This window comes from Mus musculus, chromosome 5 (assembly GCF_000001635.26).
Source record: "Mus musculus strain C57BL/6J chromosome 5, GRCm38.p6 C57BL/6J".
Taxonomy (NCBI): domain Eukaryota; kingdom Metazoa; phylum Chordata; class Mammalia; order Rodentia; family Muridae; genus Mus; species Mus musculus.
In genome coordinates this window covers 149,611,895-149,637,845 of record NC_000071.6, presented here as the reverse complement: position 1 = coordinate 149,637,845, position 25,951 = coordinate 149,611,895, and the positions used below count along the sequence as shown (strand labels likewise).

At 46.1% G+C, this 25,951-nt stretch overlaps 1 protein-coding gene across 4 annotated transcripts; it reads left to right on the top strand.

Moving 5' to 3' along the window:
- The first annotated feature begins 1,347 nt into the window (after nucleotides 1-1,347).
- Hsph1 (heat shock 105kDa/110kDa protein 1) lies at nucleotides 1,348-21,003 on the top strand. 4 transcript variants are annotated; one of them, XM_030254168.1, is made up of 19 exons: nucleotides 1,561-1,876; nucleotides 3,959-4,016; nucleotides 5,436-5,554; nucleotides 5,672-5,812; nucleotides 6,337-6,459; nucleotides 6,987-7,086; nucleotides 7,374-7,507; nucleotides 7,815-8,059; nucleotides 8,417-8,645; nucleotides 10,204-10,310; nucleotides 10,458-10,591; nucleotides 12,669-12,877; nucleotides 14,250-14,381; nucleotides 17,163-17,300; nucleotides 17,844-17,969; nucleotides 18,778-18,885; nucleotides 18,981-19,100; nucleotides 19,298-19,459; nucleotides 20,136-20,999. In XM_030254168.1, the coding sequence occupies exons 4-19, from the start codon at nucleotides 5,786-5,788 to the stop codon at nucleotides 20,337-20,339; spliced, it is 2,298 nt and encodes a 765-aa protein (XP_030110028.1). In that variant the 5' UTR covers nucleotides 1,561-1,876; nucleotides 3,959-4,016; nucleotides 5,436-5,554; nucleotides 5,672-5,785; the 3' UTR covers nucleotides 20,340-20,999. The 4 variants fall into 4 exon arrangements, with proteins under 4 accessions (XP_006504979.1, NP_001334463.1, NP_038587.2 ...); XM_006504916.3 differs by lacking the exons at nucleotides 1,561-1,876; nucleotides 5,436-5,554 and adding an exon at nucleotides 1,348-1,526 and having other exon boundaries at nucleotides 20,136-21,003; NM_013559.2 differs by lacking the exon at nucleotides 5,436-5,554 and having other exon boundaries at nucleotides 1,531-1,876; nucleotides 20,136-21,001.
- Nucleotides 21,004-25,951: the final 4,948 nt, after the last annotated feature.

Below are 25,951 nucleotides of genomic sequence, written 5' to 3'. Positions count from 1 at the left end.
AAAAAAAAAAAAAAAAAAAAAAGAGTTTTCATATACTTAAAAAAAAGCCGGGGTGGTGGAGGTTTCAGAGACACAAAATGAAAAGAATGCCAACAAACATATTTCAAATTTAAAAACGCAGCTGCTCTGGGATAGCGTTGGTTCTTCTCCCATTTTAAATAGTTATGCTAGCAGGTGAAATAACTTAAGTGGCAAGCCGATCAATCACCACGAATAAAACTTACTCTGCAATTTGTATAGAAAGCTCCCATTTAAGCAACCCCACTTGTCCTACGGGAAGAGGCATACTTCAGGAGTTAGTTTTTAACCCTGGGCCCCAACTCTTCATTCAATTACACACTTATTTAGCAGCGCACGTTTTAATTGTGCATATTTCCATATTCTAGAGGGTACACACGGGGTTTTCAGGCAAACTTTGACGTTTTTTTTAACGGTACATAAGAATTGAAAGCAGGAGCCAGCAGCATCCACCTCTGCTTTCTCTTCATGGAACCTAAGCTTACTTTCCAAGGAAAGAAAATGAAAGGTTAGATTAAACAAGGAATAAACCATACACCCATTTATTAAACCATATTATTAGCCATTACATTAAATCATAACCTTATGGTTAGGAGTGGCAGGGTTAAACAAAGTCGGCTTAAACTAGTATCCAAAATATGCAAAACCCTGTCGGCAAAACACCAGCAGCTTCCCAAATTGCATAGCAATCAAAAGTTTTCATTTAAGAAGAAGAAGAAGAAGAAGAAGAAGAAGAAGAAGAAGAAGAAGAAGAAGAAGAAGAAGAAGAAGAAGAAGAAGAAGAAGAAGAAAACCCTTCTGTGTTTTATTCTGCAACAATCTTGCCAGCGGACAAATGTCTACAAAATATAAACCGCGTTTGCGGCTTATCCTGACGCCCCTAAATCGCAATCCATTAGCTGTTGAAAAAACAAGCAAGAACGGAACACAGAACAAAGCATACACCAGAGAAAGAGCGCGAATCGGCAGCAGCCAGCTGGGCCTCTTTTTACTGAGCCCTTAAGACAAAGCAGGATCGTGGCACGCACCACGGGCTGGACTACATATCCTAGCATGCAAAGCACCGAGGCCTCACCACTGGACTGCGTTTCCCAGCATGCAAGGCGCTAGGGTCTCCCGGCCAGACTACGCTTCCCGACATGCTCTCTGCCAACAGCAAGTTCGTGACCGGAGAGGCCTGGGGTCCCGGAGTAGTGTGTTCTTTCTCCGTCCTTTCAATAGTTTTTCGGCGTCGGGAGCCGGACACTGCCACCGGAGTCACCACTTAAGCGACAGAAGTTCCCGACCGGTTATTCACTGGAGTCAACTGGAACGAAAACTGCCCCTCAGGCTGGGGAGGGCGGGATGGAGGCCGGGCAAGCTCGGTCAGTTTTAGCCAATGGCGCCCGAGCAGCTGCCCTGTCACCATGGCAACTCAGGCCGCCCGCGGAGGGACCAGCAGTCCATTGGGTAGAATCTTTCTCGAAGGCTCGAGAAGAAGGAAGCGGAAGTGGCACGTGGAGGCGCCGGTGAGTAAAATGCTGCAGATTCTGGAAAGTTCTCCTCAGTAGGCTACATAAGGCTGAGCGATTGGGACCTCCCCTTTTGGATTGGTAGCTGAGCGGCGGCGGCTGCGTGAGAGAGGCGGGCGGCGGAGAGCGGTGGCAGAGACTGAGCGCAGTCTTGCAGGGTAAGCCGGAGGCATCTTCCCGACTGGTCGGGAGCAGGACGAGCACGCAGCGGACCCGAGGCGGAGGCGGACCGGGCCAGCCATGTCGGTGGTTGGGCTAGACGTAGGCTCACAGAGCTGCTACATTGCGGTGGCGCGGGCCGGGGGCATCGAGACCATCGCCAACGAGTTCAGCGACCGCTGCACCCCGTAAGTAGGAGCCTGGGTGGCCGGGGAGGGCTGGAGCTCGCTGCTTCCCGAGGGAGATGGTGGGTCCGGGGATTCCGGGAACCGTGACACCCCGCGACCACCTGGTCCCGCTGGCCTTCCAGGCTCGCCCCCGACTCCCCACTCAGCTTCTTCAAGCTGGCACCGGCTCCCACCTCAGCTAGGATCTCGGCAGAGCCTGGGCAACAGAGCCTTTTCCTCCGCATGGTGAATCTCCAAATGACCTAGAAGGTTCCAGAGCCTGTGCGCCGCTGCTTGCCTAGGGAGCGAGCGGACTGTTGTTAGCGACCACAGAAACACGCTATGGTGGAGGAATCCTCCGTCTCTGCGTCTCATCTACTCCTGATTTGTTAATATTGCCCTAGTGCCCCAATCGCCTTTTGGAAGCGTCCTTTTTAAAGCTCATTGTGAAAAACGTCCGTGAGAGTTTCCAGACCCAGAGTTCGTTTATTTTAACACCATTTAGAGTAAGCAGTACAAATTTAACATTGTTGTTGCTTAACACACTGCTGTGCAAAAAATTCAGTGGGGAAGATGGATTTTTTTGCTTCGGAATTAAATATTCTGCAGCAACGTGGGTGGGTAAACGGAAGCATGGTAAAAAGCAACTTTTTGAGGGGGTTAGTTTCTGAAGGTTACATATTAGAGGCAGTTAGACCTGCGTGTGCCTTCACCGACAACAGCTGTATGCTTTTTAAGGCAATCATTATAGGGCTTTTTCCCCCCATGTGCAAAGTCCAAGATAATAAATGTTAAACATCGAACCCAAAGGTAAAATCATTCCGACCTTATTAGAGGAACATTTATGAGTGAATAGGAGGAAGAAAGCCTTGCTAGGAACTTACTTTCTAAGCATGGGCTCCCTCTCTCACAAAGCCATGGTGCTCTGTGATTCGGCAATTAGTAGGAAGGCTGCCAGTCCTTCTTGCCCCCATCCTGTATGCTAAGCGCTTCTTCCTCTCTCTGCCTAAAAAGAGACAAAAGGTGTGTAGAGGAGAACAGGGAGAGCTGCTTGGGTAGCTGTGTTGCTGACCAGAATTTTTGACTGAGGTGGTTTTTTTACCCTTGGCCAAACTATGCGGTTGAAAATGGAGTTGGCTACTGATTTCTATTACAGTTGTTTGGCATGGAAAATGAGACAATCCAGTCTTACAAGTGTCTAGTCCCTCTGAGCTCAGAATCACGGGGCGTGTAGATTGAACCTTACAAGAGTACCTGCTTAGAGCGGCTAGGTCCGAGCTGTTTTTGTTACAGCAAACTTGAATGTCCTCAGTAGAGTGCCAGTTTACTCATCTCGGTCACCCATGTAGGAGGAACTGAACCCAAATTAGATTTGGATTACTAACGCTCGCCCTGTGGATTACTCTCTAATCCAAAGCCTTACTCACCGCCTCCTCCACACTCTCCATCTTGTCTCTGTTCTGGTTCTATGTATCCCCTTTCCTCTGAGAAAGCTGTCTCTCTTCATCTTGTCAAAGCAGGTGCAGTGTGAAGGCTTGGCCTCTCCTTTTCCTCAGCGTTTGTACTCCAGTCAGCAGTAACTTTGTTTCTCTTATCATCTTTATTTGACCTTACAGAGAATCTTCCAGATGGCAACCTACCTCATCCATTTCCTTTAAACTCTACAGGCATATCATAGACCTCTTAGGGTTACATAAAAACTTTTAAAAATTCTAAAGCAGATGATATATCGGGACAGAAATAAGTGTGCAGTGAAATTTAGGATTGTAGGAGGCTGATGACAGGTAGAGTTCTGTTTACTTTTGGTTGTGCATAATGCCAAGTTCCCTATCCTTTGTGACCTGGTGACTCTGTATTAGCACCCCAGGTATTGGGAGAGGGCACTCAAGCTGCACACAGATTATCAGATATTCCTTATATGTGTGAACAGGGCTGATACTTGGGCTGAATTGTCAGAGGTGTGATTTTAAATAGAAATACCTGCCGCTGAAAACTGCGGGCTGTGCTTTACTTATGTGGGAATTTCCTCTTGTCACCTTAGAAACGGCCGCATGTGTGCTTTTTTTTGACGTGTGTGAGACGTTTGTTTTATATTACTTTTAGGTCAGTCATATCATTTGGATCAAAAAACAGAACAATTGGAGTTGCAGCCAAAAACCAGGTACGTTCATCTGTCTGTCAGGGAATCCTGGGAGGGCGGCAGGATGATGTGCTAGAGCTTAATCTAGCTTTAAGTTTTAAAAATACGGCTTGGAGCTTGCAAGCTGATGGCTCAGCTGGCTCAGCCATTAAGAGCACTTGTTGCTCTTTCAGGGTTGGTTCCTAGCACGTACTAGGTGGCTCACGGCTGCCTGTTACTCAGTCCTTAACACTCTCTCTGGCCTCCTCCATGAACCAAGCACACACCTACATGCAGACATGTATCTGTGCACCTTCAAATTCAAAATAAGGAAACCTTTAAATTTTACGACTGTTGGGTGATACCTTACCACCCCACCTTGTTCCTGTCTCTTGTTTCTGTTCCATAGGTTTTTAGTGGCAACTTTACTTTTGGGTATTTGGCCTTCAATTTAAAAATTAGGTAGGTAGGTAGGTAGATAGGTTGGGGGTGGAGGGGTTCTCACTGGCTGGCCTGGAACTCCCTCACAAAGGTCTGCGTGCCTCTGCCTCCTGAGTACTGGGATTAAAGGCACATGACACCATGCTTGGCTTAAACATTTTTAGATTATAGACATTTGATTTTTTTTTTTTTTCCTCCCCTGTTTGTAGTTTCTCAAAGGCTAGTGAGGTTCAGGTTCCTTGTAGAGGGATTTGTTGCCCAGCCTGACTTGAACAAGAGTTCTATCCCTGGGACCCCACATGGTAGTGGGAGAGAGCCGTTTCCAGCAAAGTGTTTTCACAGTTGTTTTTGTTAGTTTGCTTGTCTGACTCATGTCGGTTTTAGAAGGTTAGCATGGGCATACCTGCCACCCTGCTTGCTGAGTTCTAGCTACTGCTGAGCTGGAGAAGATAAAAGAAATAGCAGTCTCCAGGTGCTGCCAAGTTTAAATGGCTTCAGAAGTTTAACCTCTAATGTTCGGGGTTAGTGAGAAGCCTACCTTTGAGTGAATGTACTCTGAAGTGGGACTTGTTTACTCTAGAGCTGTGACCCAGAGGTAGATTAAGAGAACACTGTCTCAGAGCAGCTTGGCATATTTCCATCCTGAGTTTCATGCCCATATTACTGTGTGTATCTGAGAACACGACCACATTCTGGGGAACAGGTTGCTGAGTGAAGTACATCCTTTAAGGAGCGTGCCCAGCAGTGTTAGAGGAGTGTGAGTTCAGTGACTGTAAGATCTGTGTGCCGCCCTCTCCAAAAAATATGCCATTTATTATCCTCACCTCGTCTACCCCCGGCATGGCTTAGGCTCTAGAAGAGACACACAAAGTCCTCATCCTGACAGTGCTCCAAGGCTCACTGGAGTTGGGATATTGAGCTTATGTTTATTTGGGGGAGAAGATGGGATACAGCAATACAGTTGCTGCAGAGTTTTAGAGTTTTGGAGACAGTTGCGCCGTCTTTTCCTTTATCTTGCAGATTTTGAGATCTGCCCCAAAGTCTGATGACACCATTGCCTTTCCTTGTGGCATTTTCCATAGAAGAAAGTACAGTAGGAGTATCCATTCATGGAAAATCGAGGACTGAGGGGACGTTAGGTATACCTCTCCCAGAGACGGCTTGAGTTGCAACAATGACTGTAATTGCTGTAGGTACCGGAGATGACAAAATCAGAAAAAAGTTTAAAATTTACTTTTTTTTTTTCCGTTTTGCAGCAAATCACTCATGCAAACAATACGGTCTCTAGCTTTAAGAGATTTCATGGCAGAGCATTCAATGACCCCTTCATTCAGAAGGAAAAGGAGAACCTGAGCTATGATTTGGTCCCAATGAAAAATGGTGGCGTGGGAATAAAGGTAATACCACTGATCCCCAAGCTCTGAGCCATCTGTAGAGGGGAGTGCTCACATCTTAGGATTTTAGCCCAAAGTAATGGGATACACTGGGGTCCTTTCCTTTTCGTTTGGCTCCTTTTAAAGTATAGTTAATATAAGCTGTTTTCTAAGAAGTACTCCACTGGTAATGCATTTCTGTAGATTAATCTGTGTTTCTTGGTTGCTTTAGTATTAAAAAAATCTAAGTAATGATGTCTCCAAAGTGGTCAGACAGCCCTTTGGCAGCATGTGCCAAGCAGTAGAGCAACAACCAGACGTCCAGCTAAGAGCAGTTGTCTGGTCAACACGAGTCTTGGTGATTCAGCCCTAACTTTCCCTCTTCATCTCTAGGGAAACGCTCTTCCTCCTTTCTTCCCTTTCTTTGTTAGTTCCTCTTTTCTTTCCAAACAAATTTTGTGGAGCAGGGTATATGCTAACAGTTGGATGTTCATATTAGCGTTTCGCTGAAGTGTTAAAGTATTTAAACATTTTCCACCTCATTGTAGGTCATGTACATGGATGAAGAACATTTCTTCAGTGTGGAGCAGATAACAGCCATGCTGCTGACTAAGTTAAAGGAAACTGCAGAAAACAACCTCAAGAAGCCAGTGACAGACTGTGTCATCTCAGTAAGTAGGGCCCAGCCAGGCAGTGTACTTGCTCTTAGAGTTCCTGTATTTATTCAGTACTGCGTATGCGCATACCCTTTCCTTACCAGGGTGCTCTTAAACTGAATATTCTAAAGCATTTCAAAGTAAGCAGGAGTGGTAAGTTTAGGTAGAAGCTACAAAGGTTCTTGACTGTAGAGATAGGCAGTGCACCAGGGGCTCCATATGAAGCTTTCTAAAAACACAGGGTAGCTGGGTTCTCTCTCCATGGCAGTTGGCTGCTCTAATACCAAAAGTTGGTATTCTTGAGCTTTTCACAGTGAAAGAACTCTTCCCTCAGTTGAAAACCAGTGCTTTGGGAATTGTTGTTATTATTTAATTAATATTTTCTCAAAAAGGCAGCTCTGAAAGTCAAGGAAATTGCTAGAAACCAAGTCTAAGTCTCTGTTTCTGTTTTGGGGCTGGCAGTCACTGTTGGGAATTTATTAAGATTGTTTGTGAAGCAGTTGGAAGCACTGTGTTTAGAGAGTGAACCTTCATCTTTGCAGGTCCCATCCTTCTTCACAGATGCTGAGCGAAGGTCTGTGCTGGATGCTGCGCAGATTGTGGGCTTGAACTGCTTGCGGCTCATGAATGACATGACGGCTGGTAAGGAACGGTGTTTGCTGGTGCTCGATAGAGGTTCCTTTTACTGATAGCACTTTTACAGTGGAGAAAGACTTAAGTTCGTGGATAAGCAGTCTCTTAGCAGGTTGTGCTTAGAACTAGGTGTATTGAGTCAGGTACCATTTGTGACTTGCTGGTAATTATGGAGCGATGGAAAGTTATCCAAAAGTCAAGAAGAACGTAGTCACTGGTTCCTTGAGAAATGCAAGGGTCTTCCTGTGACACGAAATTCCCAGGAAAATGACAACTTGGTTTTGCTTTCCTCATAGTTGCTTTGAATTATGGGATTTATAAGCAAGATCTCCCGAATGCCGAGGAGAAGCCACGGGTGGTGGTGTTTGTTGACATGGGACACTCATCTTTCCAAGTGTCTGCCTGTGCTTTTAACAAAGGAAAACTGAAGGTAAGGTTGCAATGGCCCAAGCTAGAGAAGAGTTGTGTGAAATGCTGCATAGAAATAGTGTGTCCTCTTAGCACACCCTGAAGGGCGTTTGTTGTGTTTAAGGTTCGCATCAGTGTAGACAGTAAACATGGAAAATACTGTAAGAGATTTAAAGAGGTTGGCATTTTTTAGTCATATCCCTTCTGGCTTGTATTTAAATAGAAGTTGTGAGCGTGTTGGTTAACCTTTTGAATAAGAGTAGCCAAGATTCTCATTAAAACGTGATGGAAGATAACCTGCTCTTCTCTTGTTCTTTAACCAACCTTAGGTTCTAGGCACAGCTTTTGATCCCTTCTTAGGAGGAAAGAACTTTGATGAGAAGCTAGTAGAACATTTTTGTGCTGAATTTAAAACCAAGTACAAATTGGATGCAAAATCCAAAATTCGAGCCCTCCTTCGTCTCCATCAGGAGTGTGAAAAGTTGAAAAAGCTCATGAGTTCTAACAGCACGGACCTGCCGCTGAACATCGAGTGCTTTATGAATGACAAGGATGTCTCTGGGAAGATGAACAGGTATCTATCTCGAGCTCTTCTCGTGCAACAGATGGAAGTTGATCGTTAATTTAGCCCTTCGTTCTTTGTGGCCAGTTGACTTCGGGATTATGCGCTACGTGGCTTATGGCTGTAGCCACTGCTGTTTATCACTTGGTACTTAGGGGCTCTTCTGAGGAGAGTGCTTTTTAAAATGTGTGAGCGCATCCTTACCATGGTGCACATGTAGGTTCTCGGGACAACTTTGAGGACTGTTTTCTTCATTGAGTTGTCAGGCTTGGCCGCAAGTGCCTTTGTAGAAGAGTGCACAGTAATCCTGATGTGAGGTAGCTGTCCTAGGAATGGTTCATAACGTGCCTGCCCCTTCTGTTTATTCAGGTCACAGTTTGAAGAACTGTGTGCTGAGCTCCTGCAAAAAATAGAGGTCCCCCTTCACTCGTTGATGGCACAGACTCAGCTCAAGGCTGAAGATGTGAGTGCCATTGAGATAGTGGGAGGTGCCACAAGAATCCCAGCTGTGAAAGAAAGAATTGCCAAGTTCTTTGGAAAAGATGTCAGCACCACGCTCAATGCAGACGAAGCTGTGGCCAGAGGCTGTGCACTGCAGGTGTGTGAGTTCCCATCGTCCGTCCATCCCTCACCCTGTCACCCTGGGGCTTGGACACGTGCACCCTACTCCTGCTTAAGTTCCAAAGGAAGCTACTTTTAGATAAATTCTGGAAGATGGGAGAGACCAGAAGGTACAGGAAGTGGCAGGTGAACAAGACTACCCGGCTGATAGTGTCACATGAGGGCTAGAAGCAGGCCTGGTTCTGAGAGGGCAGAAAGCATCTGTGAGGTGGTGGGAACAATTACTTTCAAGCATAGGAGGGAATTAGAATGCTAAAGAATTGATTTGAGAGAGAGAGAGTGTGTGTGTAGGTTAAAAGTATTAGTTAACAAATGGTTTAAGAAAATAGATACTCTGCCTACTCCCAAATGAATTTTTAACCTGCTTCTCAAATGACACAGTGCAGGAGCTAGAAAGTTGTTGAAGCAGAAGCACCTAATCTAGATGTTATTACTGAACAGAAATGCTATTTACATTTAAGATACCGCAGACAAATAAGGTTGCATCATTGCAACTGATGTTTCTGTCAGCCATGTTTGAGCTGTGATGACCTACTTGATTGTCTACAAGGAATGTGAGGTTGTGTGAGCAGAGGCCTTCAGAGGCTTGCCTTGGGTACTACAGCAGAAGAGAGTGGGCAGCACTGCCCAGTGTCCTGTCACAGCGTTGCCTGGCTTTGGGTTCATTAATGTTTGTTAATTGTACAAACTGGGCTTCTTTAAGATATTGTCACGGGGTGGGGTGGGTAGGGCACATTTAAGTGTTTGACCCTGTCTGCCAGAACCAATTTCTTCCCAAGGTAGTCTTTTAACAGGAAGGGCTTTGTTCTTTTTCCTTCCTAGTAGAATGTGTGTGCATCCTTATCTCTGGCTGCCAGAATGTTGGAAATTTATGGTTTCTAAGAATGAGTGTTTTAGGGCTGGTGAGATGGCTCAGTGGGTAAGAGCACCCGACTGCTCTTCCAAAGGTCCAGAGTTCAAATCCCAGCAACCACATGGTGGCTCATAACCATCCGTAACGAGATCTGATGCCCTCTTCTGGTATATCTGAAGACAGCTACAGTGTACTTACATATAATAATAAATAAATCTTTAAAAAAAAAAAAAAAAAAAAAGAATGAGTGTTTTAAGGATACCGCTGACCCTCCTTGAGTCTGTTTGCTTTTCTACTTGTTTGTCAGTTCCTTGTGTCCTGTCCCAGCTGTGAATTGCCACTGCTTTTCACTTACAAGTTCTCTTGAAAATGCAAATGTGTTGACATGGGAACTCATGCACATCAACAGAGTCAGCTTGTAACTGCAAATGCCACCATGGAGGCAATGCTGGGAAAAGCTGTGTTCTCAGTCTTGGAGACTTGGAGATAGGAATTGCTGGCCCAAGATTCAGGATTTGCCTTTGTGGCTGGTGATTAGCGTAAGGTTTACATTCTTTACAAAGCGTAGAAACATGCTGCAAGCAGTTAAGTTTTACCATGAGTTACACTAGGATGGGCAAAGATGGATGGAAATAATTTTGGGCTCATATTTTTAACCTTTAAAAACTCTTGTCTTTTCAAGTGTGCAATTCTTTCTCCGGCATTTAAAGTTAGAGAGTTCTCTGTCACCGATGCAGTTCCTTTTCCAATATCTCTGGTCTGGAACCACGACTCGGAAGAAACGGAAGGGTATGTAGCTGCAGACAGCATCCACATTCCTTGTCACCTTATTTTGGTTTGGTCACTGGGAGTGGTGGGGTAGAATTGGTAAAATAGTGAAGCTTGTCTTTAACATAAAGTTTGAGCGCTTGAATTTCTTTGCTTTCTTCCTCTTAGTGTGCACGAGGTGTTCAGTCGGAACCATGCTGCTCCTTTCTCCAAAGTGCTCACCTTCCTGAGAAGGGGGCCCTTTGAGCTAGAAGCTTTCTATTCTGACCCTCAAGGAGTTCCATATCCAGAAGCAAAAATAGGTAAGCAAGCCCATGGTGTGCATCTGCTTTTGGAGTTACAGTTGCAGCTCGCCATCCATTGTAGAAACGCACAGTTGTGTCCTGTATGTGGTGATCTGGTGAGGAGTCTTTGCTGGACACTGACCTGGAGCCTTGCTCTCCTGTTGTGTGGGGGGCAGACTATTTGCAGAGTACTGGCCACTCACCCAGACCTCCAAGCTCTTAAGTATTGTTGACAGGGTGTTACTTCAAATTGGAAGGAAGCTTGGCTCCCAACAGCGGGGTGGCACTTCCCAGACTTTGTGTTCTACGACTTCTTGAAAGGGCATCTCTTCAGGTGCCATTGTCCCATCTGCTTTAGTTTTAGGAACTTAGTATTTTTTAGACTGGGAAAGCTGCTGATAGCACCAGGCCTGTAAGAGTTGCCCTCACTCACCTCAGTTACAGAGAAAACATTTGAAGGACTCCAGTCTGGCCAGCCATGTTTTCTTTAACTAAAGACTAATGTGTTCTGGCCTATCACATAGTGCTTTTAGACATTGCACAGTGACGTGGTAGAACAGCTGGAGAGATTATCGACTATAGACTGAGTTCTGTTGGACCCTGTATTGTCTAGCTAGCACTGAACAGAGGTGAGCTGCTTCTATTCCATGCTCATGAGGCTTCCTGAACCCACATTCTATAAAGGACCATTTAAATGGCAGTTACTTCTGAATTAATGATTTGCTAGGAAACCAAGATCTCTGCAATCCAGCATCTTTGACTGGTCTAGGAATTAAATCTGTGTGTATGCATGTGCAGACAGCACCTTAAATATAAAATCTAAGGCTTACATCCATGCCATTCTTGAATATACCTGCTTCAAAATACGTACGTGGGGGAGGTTCTATCCATGAGTCCTGAATGTCTTGGAGATTGGTATATATTCTTGAGTGCTCTTATTAAAGGCATGTGCTGCCGTGCCTGGCAAAGTATCTCTTTTCAGAATATTGTGTGAGTGGCTATATGGATGTCATAGGACAACTTTTGGAAGTTGGTTTTGTGCTTGCACTGTGGGTCCCAGGATTGGAGTTGGGTAGATTTCCATCCACAGAGGAAAAAGGTTCGAGAATTGAGCATCTTATAGCAAGCGCTTTACCTGCGGAACCAGGTCAGCAGCCCTCAAGAGGCTTAGTTAGTGGTGGGTAGCTTGGTACCAGGCTCTGCAGTAAGCACTTGTTATAAACAGTGGCTCCAGAACAGGACTTCTCAACCATCCTAGCGTTGTGCCCCATTAGTACAGTTGGTTATGGCCATGTTGTGATCCCCCCACCATATAATTAGTTCTTTGCTACTGTTAACAATTGTAAATGCCCCTGTTTGCCAGTGGTGTTAGGTAACCCTGTAAAGGGTCTGGGCTCCCAGGTTGAGAATCCGGTTTCTAGAAGACCAGATGATAGTAGCATTCAGACTGTTCTTAGTCATTACTCTGCAAGGCTGTAGTGCTACCGTAGCACTGCAGGTGTTGATGTGAGCTTCAGCTCTTGTTCCCTATTTAAAACATGACATCAGCAGTTTCCATTATTCAATCAGAAGATCAGTGGTTCTTAAAAGACTGGGAGTGTAGCCTGTTCTTGCTTTCTTCTGTAGATTTGCTCGTAGATTTTCTTTCTTTCTTTTTTCTTTTTTTTCTTTTCTTTTTAGTTTTTTGAGACAAGGTTTCTCTGTGTAGCTCTGGCTGTCCTGTAACTTACTCCTTAGACCAGGCTGGCCTCAAACTCAGAAATCCACCTGCCTCTGCCTCCCAAAAAGGTTTAATGAATGTTAGGATGTCCGTGTGAATTGCTAATAGATTCCCAAGTGCCTCCCAGGGACAGGAAGTTGGTTGGGGTGGGGAAACAGTTTTGGAGGGACACTTCTTTCTCATTTGGTTTCTTAGCCTTTGTATTTTCTTGGCAATCTTTATAGAAATAAAAAGTCCATCTCAGGCAGAGGCAGGCGGATTTCTGAGTTCAAGGACAGCCAGGGCTATACAGAGAAACCCTGTCTCAAAAAACAAAAAAAAAAAAAAAAAAAAAAAAAAGTCCATCTCTAAACTGGCAGTTCCTTTTTGCTCTAGGCCGTTTTGTTGTTCAGAATGTTTCTGCACAGAAAGATGGAGAGAAGTCGAGAGTGAAGGTCAAAGTGCGTGTGAACACACATGGCATCTTCACCATCTCCACGGCTTCCATGGTGGAGAAGGTCCCGACCGAGGAAGAGGATGGCTCCTCTCTCGAGGCAGACATGGAATGTCCAAACCAGAGGCCAACAGAAAGCTCGGATGTGGATGTAAGTTGCTAGAGCAATTGTCACATTCAAAAGTAGAATTGACTTCATTCTAAGCTGTAGGAGGGTAGCTGTTAATTTTTTTTTCAATTACATAACATTGATCAGGATTTTGTGTGATGATAATTAGTTCTTCCGATTGTAATGGCAGGATATAAGAACTCTGTGTATTGTAACAGGTGCATAATCCCGTTTGAAGAAACTGGTATGTGAGCAAAGTAGAAAAGGTTGCTTTTTTTTTTGTCTTTTCATTCTTAAGGATATATGTTAGGTCAGATGCTAACTGGTTAAAAGCAGCTATAACAATTGAAATAGGAAAGTCAATTTTGATTCCTTTTCAATGTACAGCAAAAATTGGCACTGGTGTTCAGTCCAGGACTTGTTTTTATTAACATAATTTTCTGGGTTGGGAGGGCGAAAAGAGAAATCGCACAGTAATGGTGGAGTTGTGACTGCTTATTTCCTCAGCTTAGGCTTGCAGTTGATTTCTGGGGGCAGGGAAGAATGGCTTAGAGCAAGAGGCAGGCAAGGCAGTGCTGGTGTAAGGGCTTGGTGTTCACAGATCTCAAATACTGAAGGAGCTTTAGCATCATATGAACCTTAGGTTTGTTCTCATCTGGGCACCGTTCACAGAGTGGCTAGTGCTAGGTCCTGGAGCCTTCAGTGTCTGCCTTAGGACTAGAAGCTGTGGGAGGAAATGTGTGTGAAGTCTTAAAGGGTGGGCAGGATGTGCTTATCTCAGAGCAGTTCAGCCTTCCTCGTCTAGCACGGAGAAAGGTGATAGCAGGCACACATTTGCTGGGGACTGGGGGCTACTGAAGAGCCTTCAGGGATAATTTCCTTTCCCTTTTGTTTTTAAGCCATATATTTTTAAGCAAGGTTGTTAGTGGGTATTGTTGATTCTTGGTGCTGAGGTCCTTTGAGGTAAGATTGCTGAGTCATGGAATGAGAAGCCGTGGAATGACTAAGCAGTGGTCATTTTCTGTAACTCTGGAATGATAACCACCAAGGTACATGCTGCTGCTGCTCGAGTTCAGACATTTGATTTGGAAAGAGCCTGGGCTAGAATCCCGTGTTCTGTGCTTGTGAGCATCTGTTCAGGGCTAGGTGAAAGGTTCTTCAAGAGGAGCTCTGGATTGTCACTCATCAGAGCCCTCATGTCTTATATAACTAACCGTAGCACATCATTTATAAATTATTTACAGGTTTGAAATGTCTGAAGTTTCATGTACTTATTTTTATCTGGTACCTTTTCTTTTCTGCCCACCTATTAAGATTTTGGAAATTGAGAGTACTGTCTTTGGTGCCCTATAATTTGAAATTCATACAAGTACACCTGCTTTCTACATCCTTTGTGCCTGGGCTTTCATTTCAGAAAAATATCCAGCAAGACAACAGTGAAGCTGGAACACAGCCCCAGGTACAAACTGATGGTCAACAAACCTCACAGTCTCCCCCTTCACCTGAACTTACCTCAGAAGAAAGCAAAACCCCAGATGCTGACAAAGTGAGTGACTCTTCCAGTTCATTGCATTAGCCGGTGTTGCAGTGTGTGGTGGTTGGTGGTTTAACCCTGTGCTTTCGAGAGGGATCCGGTGATCTTATGGGGCTGTAGGGTTTTTCTCTGTTCCTTTTCTACATGTGTTACTCAGCTAAAAACCTGCTAGAAGGAGTGTTCAAACTTAAGCAGGGAACCATTGCTCTCCTTTAGAGCCCAAAGCTTCTCTTAATAACTGCCACTCTAAGACAAGAGCCAAAGGCAAAGGTTTGATGTGTTCTAAAGGACAGAGGCAGAAAGATGCATCCCAGTGCTTAATACTCAGGCTTTAGGAGTATAGTAAACTTCTCCTTTTTTCAAATAATCTGTCAATTTTGAATTAATTTTAATGGTCTGGTAATATCTATATTCCCAAGTGATTATTCTAATATTGGAAGCTAAATAAAGCTATTGTGCTCTTTGAGATAATGCCAGATTGTAATCAGACCTTTAAAGCCGGTGATGAGGTTGACAGTGAGAAGCCTGTTTCTAGCCTGAGCTGTATTTCAGCGTTCAGTCTCTGCACGCTGTGAATAAATGATTAACTGTCCTTCAGAGTCTGGCTTCCTCTCGAATTCTCAGAATACCTTACCTTCTTCACTCGGGCAAGTTACAGAAGGGAAGCTGGAGGTTGGAATGGATTTTCTGCCAGGTTTTTATTTTCCTCTGTCCTGATTAATCTTGTGGCCCTTAGTGTATTTTTTTTTCTTCTTAGAAAAGAGTCGAGGTGATAGTATTTATTTGGAAAATGGGTCCTCACATTTCAACAACATTCCCTTTGATTTAGGGCAAAATGTCTACAGGCTTCTGCAGATCATTTTCGTTCCTTTCTAGAAAATGACATTGGGTTTTTGCCCTTAAACACTTCTTGGAATATTGCCGGGCTTTCAAGGATCCTGCTTGTCACATAATTAAGCTGTGGATGGAGACTTCTGTATAGTTTAAAGCTGTCGGCCTTTTGCTGGGGCAGTCCATCTCTCAGTGGCCATCCTGTCTCCCCACGAGGTTCTCACTGCCTACCTACCGCTCCATTCCCTCCCACTCCCTCCGCTGTCTGCTGCTCACCCCAGGAGTGCTGCTCCCTCATTTCCTGCCCCAGCTCTAGGCTGTCAGTTCTTTATTATACAGAAAGCCACATTCCAGTGTAAACCAATCAGCAGGGAGACCATGCCCACTCCGTTTCAGGTTGCCTTTATGAATTGAGGGCTGCTGCCTGGCCTGCCTTCATCTTCTGGCCAGTCGAGGAAGGACCAGCGTTTACAAATAGAAAACTGGTGATGGGCCATAGAAATGACAGTACCAACGTCCTGACAGCACTGGTCTCTCTGCTGGTACGGCAACCAGCTACTGAAATGCCGGGACACACCTTCATACAGTGAGGGACGGTCACTCCAGCATTGGCGGGTTGCTCATCTGTATTGAGTGCTGCGTTGTGCTCGTGTTGGTTGGTTTGGTCAGGGATTAGCGGAATTTTGTTCCTGGAGTTTGAGTTGCACGCCTGTGTCTTGCTAGACAGCGGGTTTATCTTTCTCTGTGGTTCAGGCTGTGATGCTTTGGCACGGTAGCTGACTGCACCGTCCACTGCAGTCTGTATGTATCTTTGGCACACTCACTGCACGTGTGTCTTCATAGTCCCTGCAGCTTGTAGCTCCAGTTCCCAGAGAGAGGCAAGGATTGGTGGGATGTCACAGGTCTTCCCGTAGTGACACGCTAGCCGAGGCAGTCCTGCTGGGGTGAGCTGCACGCCTTGCTCATCCTCAGTAAACTGCACCTGAGTCTCCTCAGCTGTGTATCAGTTGGAGCAGGACGTGGGACAAGAGCCTGAGAAGTCAAGGATGTTGAAAAATTAAAGGCCAAAGCAGATACCTCTCCAGCTTTGTATTTATATAACTTGAAATCCAAAATATTTGCTGGTGTCTTCTTTTTAGTAAGTAGTCACATTCACAATGACACATTTTAAGGTTAGGATGTTTTCTATACTCCTTGTGAAGCCTGAAGCCAGTTTTCTGCAGTGTTTTTGGGGTGTTTGTGTTTTAGCTGTGACCTACCTATCACGTGCAGTCATCTGTGGCGTTTTCTATACATGGCGGGTACATACCAGCATCAGATTCAGATCTAAGAGCTTTCTGGATTGGGGATACTCTTGTCACTTGCCACATCATCCTGTTTGCTGTCATAAGACCCTTCCATCTCTTTATGTGGCCCAAGCTGGCTTCAAACACGTAGCTGCAGACTTCTGAGTGCTGCGGTGACGGGCATGACAACTGTACCTGGCTGTCTTCGAATTCCCAAATGAGAAATGATATGGCTGAAAGGCAGGTGGTACCTCTGCACTTAATAAGCAGAGAAATAAGCATTGTAGGAGGTGGGCAGGCGCTCTTGAGAGCACTCGTCCTAACTGGAGTGGGTACTGCCTGGGACCTGAATAAAGTCTGATATCTCTAGTGTTGGTCTGAGGTTATGTGGAGTTGTTACTCGAAGATTCTATACTAGAAAAGCAGATAAGTTAGTTTTGAGTTTAAAGGGATTTGGAAAAGACCAAAGATTAATGTGACTAGAGAAGATGATGGTGAGCTGATGCAAAAAGACGACACACTGAGTTACTGCCGTAGTCCAAGGTCCAAGGTGGGTGTAGACACTGATAGTTCCAGCATCAGAGTGAGAGTCCGAGAGTAAAGAGAGATCATCAGTAAATATGGTAGGTTTTTGTTTTCTAAACATTAAGATAATTTCTTTTTCTTAACCCTTAAGGCAAATGAAAAGAAAGTTGATCAGCCTCCAGAAGCCAAGAAACCTAAAATAAAGGTGGTAAATGTTGAGCTGCCTGTAGAAGCCAACTTGGTATGGCAGTTAGGGAGAGACCTTCTTAACATGTATATTGAGACAGAGGTAAGTGCTCTTCTTACATACTTCTGTTTGGTTGTTTCTGCATGCCGCAGGGATAAGTGACTAATTCCTCACCGGGTGTTAAGTTTTAAATTATTTCAGAGATAAAGGCAAAAGGATGGATCTGTCTGCTTAATTCAGTGGAGTTGGCTGGGCTTTGTATGTGAGATCTGTATAGGGAGTTATGTTGTGTGTGGCTGAGAATTGTTGTGTTCCTCTGAAGTGATTCCTTGCACAGGCACTGTGGGAAGCAGGCCACACACAATCAAGAGACTGAGGGCAATCAAGGTCCACTGTTCCTGAGATGCGCACTGAATTTAGAAGTATAATAAAAAGTCCTCATTATTTAAATGTAAGAGTGTGATGAAATATGGTGTGGCCTAACAGTATAAGAAAGCAGTGTCCACATGTGTATATGAATCTAAGGACCATGAGGTTTTGAAGAAAAAGTTTTATGAGGTATAGAGTGAGCTGGTCTTTCTATAATCTTCACTTGTTGAGGTGTGGTTTGGATCTCTGAATGTTGACTAACCTCTTTCCTGACAGGGCAAGATGATCATGCAAGACAAGCTGGAGAAGGAGCGGAACGACGCCAAGAACGCCGTGGAGGAGTGTGTATATGAGTTCAGGGACAAGCTATGTGGACCATATGAGAAATTCATATGTGAGCAGGTACATCTGGCTCTGCTAGCGGGGCTTAGTAGTCGCTCTGCCTGTGCTCACTGGAGTCAGGTGAGAATAAAATGAGCAGGACCCTAGGGAGGCTCACCTGCCGTGAGTGCTGCATGTCTTTCCAGCAGTGGTCACCATCCAGGGGGAGACCAGAAACATCTGCTCTGGAGTCTGTGACATGGGGGACATAAAGAGAAATAGGGATCCTTGTGCCTCTGTGCTGATGTTGTCAGGCAACTGTCTGTTACTCTCTCGCCTCGCCGTGTGACACCACTACAGTGTCACTCAGCAGCACTGTCGCAGCACTGTCCCTTTCCTTCCTCATGTGAAGCTCTGGGTAAATCCAGAAGCACGACTGTGGGAAGGCGACTGGACGGCAGCCTGGAGCCTGGTACGGCGTAGGGAGTGGCTTAGACTTGGGTTAGGACCCTCTAGCCCGACCCGACCCGACCCGACCCCCGGGCTGTGCTGCACTGGGCTTTGGTTGCCACCTGTGCCTGCCATAACTGAGATGATTGCTTTGGAGTTGGGGACACAGTTGCCCTCTGTGACCCAAGCATTGGGTGTATAGATGACCTGGAGCTGGGTTTCTTGAGTACAGCATTATGAGTCAGAAGTGTTGTGCTGAAATTGTGTAAGACCATGATCCCAGTGTCTGTAGTGAGGTCACAGGACCGTAGTTAATGTGAAGGGAGAAGCCAGTGACTTCCCCTGAACTACCTGGGGTCACTGCGGAAATGCGTGCCTGGGGTAAGAACCTCTGAAATAAATAGACTGACTGCCACTAATTGTTGTCCTTTCTGTAAAGGAACATGAGAAGTTCTTGAGGCTTCTAACAGAGACGGAAGACTGGCTGTATGAGGAAGGGGAGGACCAGGCTAAGCAGGCATACATTGACAAGTTGGAAGAGCTGATGGTAAGTCCTGTTCTCCCTAAATGATTCAGCTTGCACGTCAAGCCATAGGTGTTTACTAAAGTGTAAGTCTGGCGATTTACCCTATTCTGTTTTAGAAAATGGGCACTCCTGTTAAAGTCAGATTTCAAGAAGCTGAGGAACGACCGAAAGTGTTGGAGGAGCTGGGGCAGCGCCTGCAGCACTATGCCAAGATTGCAGCGGACTTCAGAGGCAAGGTGGGTGATGCTCTCATCCCAGGGAGTGACCTGACTTAGCCAACATGTGGCCTAGGATCCTTGCTGAATAAATGTTGCTTAGTGAGGAACTGTCGGTGTTTGGGACGATGGTAGACTTGAACTTAGGGAAAGTGGGTCTGAGTAGATAGATGTAGCTCTCAATATTCTCTAGAGTGTCTTGTGTATTTTCTATCCAGGATGAGAAATACAACCACATTGATGAATCAGAAATGAAGAAGGTTGAGAAGTCTGTTAATGAGGTGATGGAGTGGATGAATAATGTCATGAATGCTCAGGCTAAAAGAAGTCTTGATCAAGACCCTGTTGTTCGAACTCATGAAATCAGAGCGAAGGTCAAGGTGAGTGGTGCCAGCTACCGACTGCACTCACTCAGCTTGGCACACCAGTGCCTCCCCTGGACCAGCACTGCCTGCCTTAATTCAGTATTGCCATTTAGAACTGTTCTAGCTACGTCTGTCCTGGTTGGCAGTGTGTCCTTGAACCCTATATTGCCAGCAGTTGTTTGTCCTTTGAGGGAAACAGACATTGAGTGCACAGTCTGTCCTGCTGTGGGATAGAGACCAGCAACACTGTTGTGGAGAGCAGGCAGGTGGGCATTTGACCAGGGATGGCCTGAGAAGAAAACAAAGGGAGTGCTTTTCGTCTGAAATAGTACACACGAACAAGGAAGACCAAGGAGAAGTGGGCCTTCTCAGCCACTTTTAAGTTCCAGCCTCCAAATACAGATATGTCATCTTGAAGTGACTCAGCCTTGAGTCATTGTCCCTTCCTTGTTGTGGAGTTCATAACTCCTGTTTTATGTAGCAGAGATACATTAGCATCTAAGGCTACCTAGCAAGTCCCAGAGAAGCCATAGGAGGCAGTCAGTTGATTAGGAGTCATTGTGATTGATTGATGCAGCTTTGAGAAGAGTAGAACCAGGTAGGAAAGCACTGGGCCAGGGGTGTGAGGAAGTCCTTGAATGAACTAGATGGATATCAGTTATCTTAATGATAACTAATTTTGTTTTTTTAGGAATTGAACAATGTTTGTGAACCTGTTGTAACTCAACCCAAACCAAAAATCGAGTCACCTAAACTGGAGAGAACTCCAAATGGCCCAAATATTGACAAGAAAGAAGATTTAGAAGGCAAAAATAATCTTGGTGCTGAAGCTCCGCATCAGAATGGTGAATGCCACCCTAATGAGAAGGGCTCTGTCAACATGGACCTGGACTAGGCTCTGTGCTGGCTCCCTCCCCCACTTCATGAGATGTGTTTGCCATAGTATGTGATCCTGTATAACAGACTGAGTCTATTTATATTTTCTTTTTTTTAAGACTGTCTAGAAATTTTGTGTATTATGAGGGGAAAAAAGGAAAAGCTTGAATCTGTGTAGTCTCTGACCCTAAGTGAGAATGACTTTGGTGTCAGGGTCCTGTGGAGTTGTGCCCCACACTGAGCTCTGTACAGTATTGCTGCTCATACACTGAGGAGGTGGGGTCGTCTTCTGAGGATATGAACTACACTGCTTGGTCACACGCTGGGATCAGAATCTTAAGCAGTTATTCTTGCCAAGGGTTTTGTTTTGTTTTGCATTTTGCTCTTCATTTCCGCATGTGTGTGGCTGTGGTTGTTTATAAATGAGACTAAGTCTGATTTGCATAAGGGCTTTCAAAAATTAAGTCTGTCCAGTAGAGTGATTTTGCTTTCATTATTACCAAGTCAAGAGTACAACAGAGCTAGTGAACCGTAGCAGCATGCGAAGCAGGGCTGTGAACTATCACCACACAGTGCATTGTCCCGTGGAGGTGTGACACGGGAGACACACGTGTGGATCATGTGATCATTGTGAACACCTCGTGAGCTTTAAAATAAAGTCCACCCTGTGGTGTCATTTCTAAGCTGTTGGCTTTGTCTCCGATCGGCATTGGGAAAAGGAGTCCATCGTAGAGAATAGTGCCTGCTCTCCACATTGACAAACCTGAGCACAAAGTCCCACCCTGGAAAAGCCCTGCTGGGACCTATCGCCATCCTGGTCCTTGTCCTCTGGTGACTGGCTTTTTGGGTGGGTCTGCTAGTGTTCTAGACTATAGTGCCCTACAGCCAAAAACCAGAAGTTAACCTGTAAGTGTTGTCCAGTATTACAAATTGAGAGCTTTGGTGAATTCTGTTCTGAAGTCAATTTAAAATATTTGTGTCATCTTGAGTTCTTTTGTTGTCCTTCAAGGTTTTGCCACATAGTTCTTTGGTCTCAGGTGGTGTGGCTCCCTAGGGCAGGGCATCATGGTGGTTGTGAGCAAGTGGTGGGGAACTTTCTTCACCTTCTGTCAGATGGAAAAACCCATTGCTCCCAGGGTCACCTTGGAAGACACACCTTCCTGCTAAGCCCTGATGGGTTTCCCCAGCCTTGGAAAAGTGCCACCAGCTGGTGACCTCACCCAAACAAAACATGCCGATTGGCTTAGCTGTAGTCTTTGGGCATTGAGAAGCTTAACATCTAATGTGCACTGACACCAGCCTGGAGATTTCCTACCACTGGCTGATTTTGGTAGCTGTAACAAAAGTGCCTGAGGGTCAGCACTTAAAAAGATCCATTTTGGAAGATTAAATACAATTAACATAGCACTAGCTCTGGAAAATCCCCTGCCTGCATCACAAGTTGGTAGATGCAGGGTTGGTGGTGGGGTTATGTACACTGGGAAGCAGGAGCAATTGGATCTCTTGGGGCCAGCCTGGTCTCCACAGAAAAACCCATATGCAAGCACACACAACAATGGTGAATGACCTCAAGGATGGGATGGAGAGAACACTGAGGGGTGCGGGGTGCGTGCTAGGGAGCCAGAAAGACTGGGAGCTGCTAGTCCTGTCCTGCTCTTTGACAACAGTCCTCTCCGGAGTGTGGTCCCCTAAGATGATAACCCCTGAGGGCACTGCCTCTGGGGGCCACATACTTCTCTCTGTTCTAAGATGTAAAGAGATTCTGTGTGGGCAAATGCATTCATTCGTAGATGTGTGCTTGTCCATGGAAGCAAGTAAAGGACATTAAATACCCGGGACTTGGGGCTGAGACATGTCGGGGCTGGCAACCACTGCACTCTGATCCTCTGCAAGGGATCTTAGTCACTGAGCCGTCTCCTCGGCCCATAGGTCCTGTCTAGTTCTAGAAGGACTTGGCATGTCTAAGAGTCTTGTCAAAGCAACGCCATTTCCAGTGCGCTTGTTTTCATGATCAGTAAAATACAGGAAAGTACAGAAAGGGGCTCAGCTGAGTGAGGACGGAGGAAGATCAGATAAGATCACCAAATGCTTGCTCGATAACTCATATGCCTTCATTGAGATCCTGGTGGTTTTCCATGGTCCACACGACCTACCCTCAGCCAGTTCCCCTGTAAAATCAGCACCTGCCTCCACGTGATTGCTGGGGCTTACTAAAGTGACCAGTGCAGTGTATATGAGCTTGCACAGTGAGCACTCAGTGGGGTCTGATAACAGCTTGTCCCTCCCTAGTGTCTCCAGTACGCCAGCATTGCCAACACTGTCAAAGGAATCGATTTTGCAGCCTGGAAGCACCAGGCTGTTCTTTCTGGTCCCAAAGATGTGCTGAGAGCTGAGGGTCTACTAAGCTGCGCATTTCCCTGACTTGGTTGAGAGTAGTGGTGACAAGCAAGGGCACACTCAAAGGAAGAGAGATTCCAAAGGCAAAGTAAGAGCTACAAAATGTACTTGGAAACTCATGCTTGGGCTCAGGGGTGACAATTACAGGACAGGCATCTAGAGCCAGACAAGCGTGAAGCCAGGCCAGGCTTGATAGAGTCAGAGTTGGGTGACCTGGGCAAGGCTGAGTGAGCCAAGGGTGCAGGGCCTACACTTGGGGTCATGGTGGTGACGGTGATCCCTGTGGTTTTAGCGAAGCCTGTGTGGCTACTTTACTATGACCTCTGGTTTTCCTGTTTGTTGTTTGTGGCTTGACATAAAACTCTAAATATCCATTCCGTGAGTAACCTGTGATGCTCTATCTCTTGTTTGGTTTATATAGGCAGAAAGCAATGCAGTGAACTTGTGGCCACTTCCTCTCTGGCTCAACACACATCTCCCCAAACACTTGTCACGGGGCCTTCTCATCCTGACCCAGCTCCCACCACGCCCAGGAAAACGCTCTGACACAATCTTTTCCTCAGGTTCCATCCTCACAAAATGTCATTTACAACTATTTCACAAATGAAGATCACAGACTGACTACGGTTACCCTCATCAGCCCATTTTGTGATCCAAGTCTTGTTTGAGAAATTTTGGACAATCCCCACAGATGTGTTTAATCCCGAGAGGAGCTTTAAAAGAGACCATTCACTTTAGATCCACTAAAGAATTAAATGTAGCCCACTGAAGAAGGCAGACATTGTGTAGACGGAAAGCATTTGGCTACCTGACCATTAAAGCTACTGGGGCAACCTAAAGACTAAAGTCCTATTTGTCCTTATTGGATGGTCCATATGTAAGATCACATGATTTATGTAAGATCACATGATTTCTGGGCTTACCAGTCACAAGAATAAAACGTGTGGTACCTTCTCTTAGATGCACAGTGATCTGTGTGTAGACAGCAAAACTTGTCTGCTTTGCACTCCTGAGCTGATACACTCTGAACAGCAGCGACTGTGTGCTGGTCAAGCTTCCCACAATTCCTAGCTGCCTGGGATTTCTCTGTATCAGTTTAAGCCCTGGTCCTCAGGGAGGAGGTGCTGCTTACTCTGTCCTGGAAAACCCAGCTACCACACTTGCTCCCAAAGGGTGGACTGTAGGAGGAACGGTGCCCATGTAATTCAAGGTGGCAGGGCTCTGGGTGTGCTGCTCAGAAGGCCAAGCTGCAGCAGACCAAGCTGGCAGCAGGTGTGAATGCTCAGGTGTGTTCCACACGAACCCAAGTGGAACTTGGGTTACACCTGCCTCCGCTCAGCATCCAGCTTCCTTCTCCCAAGCAGAGGAACGTGCCACGACCTTCTTCATTTTGGTAGACGGTGTTTGTTGAATGACTAGTAGAGAAGCCCCACGCAGACACCTTCAGGAGGCTAGTACTGAGGGTAGTAGAAGAAAGCAAAGGATTGACCAGGAAACTAGAAGGGAGACAGAGCCTATCGGGAATCATAGGACAGGAGGATGCAAGCAAGGCCCTGATTTAACCAAGGCTCCTCATTCTCTACTTTCAGAGTCCTCTTCGGCCAGCCCAGGGTTTTCCAGACCAACTGTAGGACAATGGGACCTAGCCTCTTCTCTTAAAAGAAACCAGGGCAGCAGGGGAGGTGGGGTAGAGCTTTGCGGTAGGAGAGGCCAGGGTGCTCCCAAAATCTATTCTTTGACCTGGTAGCCTTGCCTGTGAACACTTGCTCTCCTACTTCAAATGTACATTCATACTCTCTCTCTCTCTCTCTCTCTCTCTCTCTCTCTCTCTCTCTCTCTGTGTGTGTGTGTGTGTGTCTGTCTGTCTGTCTGTCTGTCTCTCTCTTTCGCTCTCTCACACTCTCTCTGTGCTTGGATACATAGTTCCACACAGAGACGACCCAGAAGTGATGGGGATTATGGTAGGGCAGCTTTTACCTGCCCATCACCCCCCCACACACACACAGGATCTCCTTCCCCAGGGACATCCACCACACACACAAACCTCCTTGCTCCCTCTTGGTTATCACACTACATCACAGAGACGTGCATCTCTATGCCACCAGGCTGCGTGCTCTTTGAAAACACGAGCAGAGTCCTAGTTCCGTTTGAGTCCCTGGAGTTTACCAGGAGCCTGACATACGCATGAAATATGAACAGCATAAGGGAGCAAAACAGTGATTCACCACTGCCGGAGCTCCGTATGCCCCGGGGAGATCTGCGTTCCTCTGGAAAACATGGTGCCTGCCTGCGTTAGTTTTCTGGGCCTGCAGCTGGTGCACAGAGGCTGCCTTCAAACACACATTTATTCTCTCACAGCTCTGGAGAGCAGAAGTGTGGAAGCAAGATGAGGGCAGAACTGTGCTCCTGTGGTGTCTAGGGGCATCCTGCTGCCTCTTCCACCCTCTGGGAGCTACCTGGCTTACTTCCTCCTCCCCCTTCTTCCCCCCACTCTCCCTCCTTTTCTTTCTCTCTCTTCTCCCCTTATCCCCATATGTCTCTTATAAGGACACCAGAAAAATGCACAGTAATCTATCTCAAGATCAGGAACATACTTTCACTGGCAGCCCAGGAAGCGGGCAGGGGGAGGGGTTGAGGACAACATAGTCACCATCAGGGTTTAGGGGACAATGTAGTCACCATTCCCTTTGATCTTTGACCTGCCCATCACTCCCCCTCAGGATCTCCTTCCCCAGGGACATCCACCACACACACAAACCTCCTTGCTCCCTCTTGGTTATCACACTACATCACAGAGTCGTGCATGTCTATGCCACCAGGCTGCGTGCTCTGAACTGATCACATAGGTACTGACCTAGTAGCCACACTTAGCCTCTCCTGAGTCCAGGGGTTGAGAAAAGGCCACTCCCCTCTTGATCTCTAGCTCCTACAACAGGTGGATGACCATCTGGAAGCCCCAGTTTCCTTGTTGGTAAGATGGCTGCAGACAGTGTCTATTCCCAAGGGATTGTTAGGAATTGATGAGAAACTCCATCTGTCTGAAAGCAGGCCTCCCTGTTTCCAGCAGCCTCCCTGATTTTCCCCGTCCTCAGCCTACCCCAGACAGATGCCCTAAGTGGTGGGTGGCCCGTTGGAGGAGCTGTTTGGGGGCCACTCGCCGCGGCCACCTGCTCTGGGTTCTCTCCATCCAGTGAGACATTGACATTCCAGAAAGAACAGCGAGAATCTGATTTG